This window comes from Chelmon rostratus, chromosome 6 (genome assembly GCF_017976325.1).
Source record: "Chelmon rostratus isolate fCheRos1 chromosome 6, fCheRos1.pri, whole genome shotgun sequence".
Classification (NCBI taxonomy): domain Eukaryota; kingdom Metazoa; phylum Chordata; class Actinopteri; order Chaetodontiformes; family Chaetodontidae; genus Chelmon; species Chelmon rostratus.
Window position 1 is genome coordinate 19,455,614 of NC_055663.1, and position 6,830 is coordinate 19,462,443.

General features: G+C 42.8%; 1 protein-coding gene across 1 annotated transcript; it reads right to left on the reverse strand.

Moving 5' to 3' along the window:
- Nucleotides 1–374: 374 nt before the first annotated feature.
- Nucleotides 375–5,950, reverse strand: si:dkey-29p10.4 (tripartite motif-containing protein 14). The gene is made up of 7 exons (XM_041939322.1): nucleotides 5,691–5,950; nucleotides 3,712–4,685; nucleotides 3,529–3,624; nucleotides 2,699–2,947; nucleotides 2,573–2,595; nucleotides 1,616–1,770; nucleotides 375–1,431 (listed from the first exon to the last, which is right to left on the reverse strand). Exons 1-7 carry the CDS (start codon nucleotides 5,938–5,940, stop codon nucleotides 890–892), a joined length of 2,289 nt encoding a protein of 762 aa, XP_041795256.1. The 5' UTR covers nucleotides 5,941–5,950; the 3' UTR covers nucleotides 375–889.
- Between the last annotated feature and the right edge of the window lie 880 nt (nucleotides 5,951–6,830).

Below are 6,830 nucleotides of genomic sequence, written 5' to 3' on the forward strand. Positions count from 1 at the left end.
CCACGGCCAGCTGTCCCTGAACCACTGGCATGCTGGGGCTCCAACGATCATCCAAAAGGAGTTTATGTAAGACACCACTTTGATCCCTCTCAATGACGTCAACCACACAGACCCCCAGTCAGAATGAATGAGCCTCAGGGCTTGCAAGGGGGGGTCGCAATTTAGCAGCGATCTCGTTGACGCTGTAAGGAGTTTCTGCCAAAGCCTGTGTTTGTTATGGGTAAAGCTCACATGCTGTGGGGGCAGTGAGAGTTCAAAGTTAGCACACCAACTGTCACCTGTTGAGGGGAAACACGAAACCCACTCACACACACCTGTGTTTCTATTTAAACACAAACAGGAACTATAAAGGCAAGACGTAATTCAGGTTTTACTTTGCTTTTTAAACTGGCATTTTATTACTGTAAAAAGACAATGGGTCACCACAGGATCAAAGATGTGCTGAAGATGAGATATGAAGAATATTTGTAACATTTTTAATCACATTCAAAATGGAAATATGATCTAAATCAGCTCGTTATTGATCTGCACTGATGACGTGCCTCCCATGTAAAAACTTGCTCACCTGTTCAATCTACAATTAAAAACATATAAAAGGTACAATCCTGATAACAAAAATATGTTTGTAATGTTGCATGTATAGTGTACAAGCATCAGCATTTCTGTCATGGCACAATTCCAGTACCACATGTGGTGTAAAATCACATTTAAGGATTTTTGCAAGAGTCTAGCACAATATACAGTGCACAGCATCATCCCAGAGAAGTTTACAAATTAGCACATTTTAATGATGGTGATGAAGTGGTGATGAACATATAAAAAAGGCACATGGTTTTCATGTATTCTGTAAATTTTCAGTAGGACTGACATGCCAGTAATCCATGGTTTACTACTGGAACAGATCATAGATGGCCAGGTGTGTTTTAGACACAGACAAGGCTGGGTAAAGAGGGTCAGTGAATCTGTGCTTATAGGAATGCATTAAAGCTAGACTGCCCCCTGGTGTCACATTAAAGAATGATAAAATACCCTCCTCAAAGTCGAGGTACACTCCCACCCTCTGCAGCCCGTCTGCATCCACAGGAGCCGCCACTTTGTTATGCAGAGCTTCCACCTTCCTTCTGTCACATGCCAGGCACCAGGAGTACGAGTTGAAGCCTAGGCGAGAGTTGTCCTTTTGACCTTTCCTCTCAATCTGACCCTCACACAGCCCCACCTTCCAGCGGCCCTCATCCACAGACACATTCACTTCCCAGTACCAGCGACCACCCTCCAGGGGACAAGAGGCCAGGACCTGTGGGAAGGAGCTGAAGCGAGCGTCGTTTTCTGTGTAGGGCTGCTGGGTTTCACTGTAGGCCACCTTCCTGTTGTCATCAGACAGCTGCAGCTTGGGATGTGCTGTATCTGCATCCAAGAAGGGGAGGGTACCATCTGTACACGCAGAAAGGGAAATTAAAGAAGCATTTGGATGAGAACATTAAGACTAATTAAATATGTGGCCTTTAGGCCTACAGGATACAGTTAGTCCTTTGGTTTAATTAGCAGTGATTCATCAAGTGAGTGGAAAGTAAATAGGTATTGGTATAAAAAAAAACAAAAAAAACAGTCATCTCACATAGGAGTCTGTAGAGGTCTCTGTCTTTGCCGGGCACTGTGATGACAACTGTGTCCAACCGTTTTTCAGTCCACCTCTGCAGACATTTAAGCCGGGCCCGATCCACTTCCTCTGCAGCCTCGTACTGGCCCACACAGTTCCCGATGTTACTGGCCCTGGTGAAGAAGAGCAGAGAGCATAAAGACTTCAGACTATTACACTTCTTTTGCCTTGATGACCTCTCAAGGAGGTGCATGTATGTAATTACACATAAAAAACAAACAAACAAAACAGAAACAAAGTAAGTGGACAGGGGCACTTGTTGCCCATTAAGAAAATGATGAGTAAGTACATCAGCAAATATAGCATTAAAGAACACTGGTAATTATGCACAAAAAACAAACCCAAATTATACATCTACCACAACTGGCTGCAGCAGAAATGTTGGCTTGTTCATAAAAATGGAATTAACTTATCTTTAAATATGTATTTCAGCAGTTTCATACAGAGACATAACTATCAAAAGGTTGGTACACAACAACAAATAAAATAAAAAAAAATACAACAACACTTTTCTAACTCACGGGCCATGCATATAGATAAAATCTTGTCTCTTGCCTACAGATTCTACATTCATATGCAGATATCTGTAAAAAACAGATTAAAGGGGCACTGATTCTTTTAAGGCACACTGCTGTTAGATTTTTTTTAAATATAATTCCTCAATCCACTGTATTGGGAAGGAAGGCCAAGACAGATGTCTCAAAATCTTAACACATAAAACCAAAATTAACTGTACGACTAGACAAAACTGGCGATAAGCGAGAAAATATGTTTATATGTAAAAGGTTGACCTGACCCTTTAGGACTTTACGGGCTGTCTGCTGAAGCTTTGTTGGCTGCACATTTATCGATCAACAAGTTCAGCAGATCACTGCTTTGCAACAACTAGGAAGAGGTTGAGAGGAAGTCACTTACAGTTGGGCAGTCTTGCTGTATTCCTGTCACGTGAGAAAAAAAAAATCCTTGTGTTAGCGTTCGTAAATCAGCAGTAGATTGCACATTTTACCAAGAAACCGGTTCAACTCCTAACGTTCAACACACCATAATGAAAGCCTGGTCCTGAATGCACTTGTCTCCCTTGGCATCAGCCAGCCCCTCCAGGGTGTGGAGGCCTTGCTGGATGGATTGCAGGGAGCTCCGGAGGTGGCCGAGTTTCTCCTCTAGTCCCCCCAGAACCTTGCTTTCTTCCTTCGTCACACACTCAAGAGCTGATTGCTCCTCCTGCTCCAGAGCCTCCCTGATGGCTCCGTACTGCTGCTGCACGGCTGATCGCGCCTCACTTAAAACCACCTGGACGGACAAAATGCAAATCAGTGGCATGTAATGCAATGATCTTGATTCCTAGAAGGCTGTTCTCATTGCAGTTAGAGGACTGTGATGTTCAACTATTGGACTGGGCAACAAAAACTAAACTAAAAACTGAATTTTTGATTATGTTTTCTCAAGCAATATGACCTTCAAACCAAGTTTAAATAATAACACACTGTTTAACGCTGCTAATACATTTTATTAATATGACTTTTATCAATCTGAAATGTGTAATGAACTACATGTGTTAATTTAACTACAACTCACAATACAATTCAAGGTGCACCATGGAGAACCAAATATGAACTAAAAATATATGTTAATAAATGAACTGTTCTCATCCAGTCTCAATTCATTTGTGGCTGCTCATATCTGCCTACGAACAACACTGTAGCTTCTGTGCAATAACACAGATGCATTACAACATGCAGATTAGTTGGTGCATCTGTATAAACATGTATGTCACCTTGAGTTGGGGAAAGAAAAAACTTATCTTGTAATTCTAAGAAAATAACAAAAATACATGATTGATTAAGTGAGAACTATAGAGATGACCCTCTTACTGTGGAGGTCTCTTTCTTCTGTGTGAGTTCAGTCACTTTGTTCTTCACTTGCTCTTCAGCCTCCTGCAGCTGCCTGATGTCTTCTTTTAGGTTCCCCTGAGGAAAAGTGTACAGAGATTTGGTTGTGTTTATCTATCTACTGCGTATCTACAGAATATGTGGTGCTGTAAGGTCGTCACTTACCCTGAGCTCTCTCTCTGCCTCCCTGATGCTGATGCAGGCATGGTCGCGGTGTGAGCCTATGACAGTACACACCGTGCACACACACATTCCACACTGCCGGCAGTAGATGCGGTTTATCTCCTGGTGTTCCTGGCACCTCCAGGTAGAAATGTCCTCCATGGGAGGAACCAGCGTGTGATTCTGGAAGACAGGGGATTCCAGGTGGGGACGCAGGTGCTCTGCACACATGGAAGCTCCGCACACCAGACAGGTCTTTACAGCGGACTTATATCCAGTTTTAGGGCAATAATGGCAGGGCACAGGGCTGGCATTTTTGCTCTCCGACCTGACATGACTTTGGGAGCCTGAAGCAGCGGCAGGATGCTTGGTGGATATCAGAGGAGACTTGCTGACATTGTGTACAGGAGACTTATCTTTCCCTGGAGTTGAAACTCGAGGAAAGGAATCAGAGTTGGCAGGTGAGGCAGGTTCCTTTGGTGATGCATGTATCCCTGTCACTTGTGTTTCTTTCTTGGGGGTTGCAAGAAGAGGTGCATCACATATATCTACTTCATTGGAGCTGTCAGAGTCATCTAATGAGATGATGTCTTCCTCTGCTGGTTCATGCTGTTTCTGCTGGATTGAGATGTTATGTGGCACAACACTTGCAGGTGCTGCCTTACTGTCAGTTGAGTTGTCGCTGGAGGATATGCCATCACCACGTTCACACTGTGTGGATTCTGAATGCACTGCTTTCTCAGATGTCGCCACACTAGTCGACTGCCCAGGTTTATCTGAGAGAGAGCCTGAGAAGGAAGTGGTAGGAGTCTCGGAGTCATTGGACCACTCGTGGGGAGCTTCCACAGTTGATCGCTTTGTGTCAGGTTGCTCTGCTGCAGGTGTGCTGGCCTTTCTCTTCCCCAGAAGTCGGCTGGTGAGTGAGGGCCTCCTCAGTGCAGCATCACGTGTGTTTTGTTCATTATTGCTGGATGTGCCTTTAAAAACAGAATAGAAACAAAGCAAAACTGGTCAGAGAGGAGGCTGACTGAGCACTTCTAAATAATAGTTATTAGTAATACCAAAAACACCTTCAAGCTGCCTTCTGCCCAGCACACGTGCATTCAAATTTTACTATTGAATGAGCAGTTTCACTTAAAGCAATTCAAGCACTGACTATCTGGGTTGTTTGCACTTATGTGAGTTATTATGATGGCTTGTAAGATCAGTTTCAAAAGCTGTAAGAGTTGGCGGCCTGCCATGATGGATTGAATGACACCTGATCCACCTAATAAGGCCATTATCAACAGATACTGAAGCCAGATGTCATAAGCAGTGAAACATTAATTATATAATGTGGAGAGAGGAAATGTCTTAAAAAAAACGTCGATTAATGTAAAACACCTGAAAACTGCAAGAGCACTCCATGTTACTGATGAACACGTGCCATGAACGAGTCAGACCTTTAACCTAACAGACTGTTTGCTTCAGGAAACCACAAACTTTGATCAGATCAAGCATCACCCTGACACTGTAAACAAACATTAGGTTATGCAAGACGTTGACGCATTTTAAACCCATTTTAAATCAGTGATTTTAACTCGACCTCCCGTGTGTGCAAGGTTAAAGATGTGGAAAGAACGGTATTTTCCGGTGAGGAAGTTCAACCCATTAGCTTTTTTTTTTATTATTATGGTGACAGAATTACTGACAATCAAGTAGCTACAGACTAACGTTAGCTAGCATTAACAGCCGTTTAAAAGAACGCTGAAAGTGCAATGATAGACTGTTCAACTGGGGCAGTTTTAGCTAATATTTGACGTTATTGTGTCACGTGAGAGGGAAGCCGCTAATGTTTGCTAACTGTCGGTTAGCTACACCTTCATGTATTCATCCACCTGCTGCCGAGAACAAGGTCCCGGGCACATTAGAAGATGCCTGGTTAGCTTGTAACCGTTCACCGGGCATGTTATGCTGTAATAAAAGGCCAGAGTTGATTGTACCTGCAGAGCTGCGAGGCGGAGCGCGCCGACTGTTAGAAGGCGGCAGTATCAAACTGCTATCAAACGGCAGCGTCCGGTACACTGTTTTACACCTCCACTCCGGACAATGGTACGGGCCGTTGGGGGTGACACTCCATAAGTCTCCAATACATCGCTGGCAGAACCGGTGGTTACATTTCAGGGTGACGGGGTCCCCTGTCAGCTCGTTGCACAGAGGACACCTCGCTGGCGTGTCCAACGATGCACCCATTTTGTTTTGGTTGGCGTTAAGTTTCTGTTTCCGCGATAACAAGCAGCAGAGGCGGAGCGAAAATGTTTGAATCCCGCACCCCCCCGCCCCCCGCGCTACACGTCTTAAAGGTACAGTCCATGGCTTCATGTGTGAGCTGCACAGACCGGGCTTGACTGACATCTTTCTGAGTTTATTGTAAGGCTGCAAGTAATTATTATTTTCATTATCGATTAATTGGCAGATTGTTATTAGCAGTTAATCATCTTCTCCATAAAATTCAGTGAAAAAATGCTTTCATTGTGATTTCCCAGAGTCAAGAGTGATGTCTTCAATTTATTTTGTCTGACCAGCTGTCCAAAACCCAAGTGTATTAAATGTACAATAAATTAAAACAGACGAAAGCAAATCCTAAGAAGAAATCCGAAGAGCAAATCCTCATGATGGAGAAGCTGAGAGAGAATGATAAAAGCTAAATGAATGTAATTTAACATGTAATAGCATTTAGTTAAGCCTTTAGTCTGGTGTTGTGCATCAGAATTTGTATGACAATCTTTTGTTTTGCATTCAAATCAAAGTAACTGGTAACTATAGTTGTTAAATAAATGAAGCTGAGTAAAAGTACATTGTCTACCTTTAAATAGTAGTGAAGTACAAAGTTGCATAGAACAGAAATATTCAAGTAATATTCAAGTGTTGTACCTCAATTTTTTAAAGTACTTTACTTAAGTAACTTTAGTTAACTGCAGTAAATGCATTTTCCACCACCAATTAAGAAATGCAATAAATATATGCTATAGTGTATGTATATAATATATCTTATTGAACCTCTGTCATGCAGTAGTGGTACACTCCAGACAGTCAGTTTGAGGGTTCATAATGTGATTGGTTGACTTTTGACTCTCAGTGTT

Excerpts from the sequence above, each read along its gene's own strand:
- si:dkey-29p10.4 (XM_041939322.1), bottom strand. The coding sequence starts at position 5,940 with ATGGGTGCATCGTTGGACACGCCAGCGAGGTGTCCTCTGTGCAACGAG. Across the intron at positions 3,625-3,711 it reads AGGCAGAGAGAGAGCTCAGG|GGGAACCTAAAAGAAGACAT; the intron begins GTAAGTGACGAC and ends ACTTTTCCTCAG. Across the intron at positions 2,596-2,698 it reads AGGACCAGGCTTTCATTATG|GAATACAGCAAGACTGCCCA; the intron begins GTGTGTTGAACG and ends CTCACGTGACAG.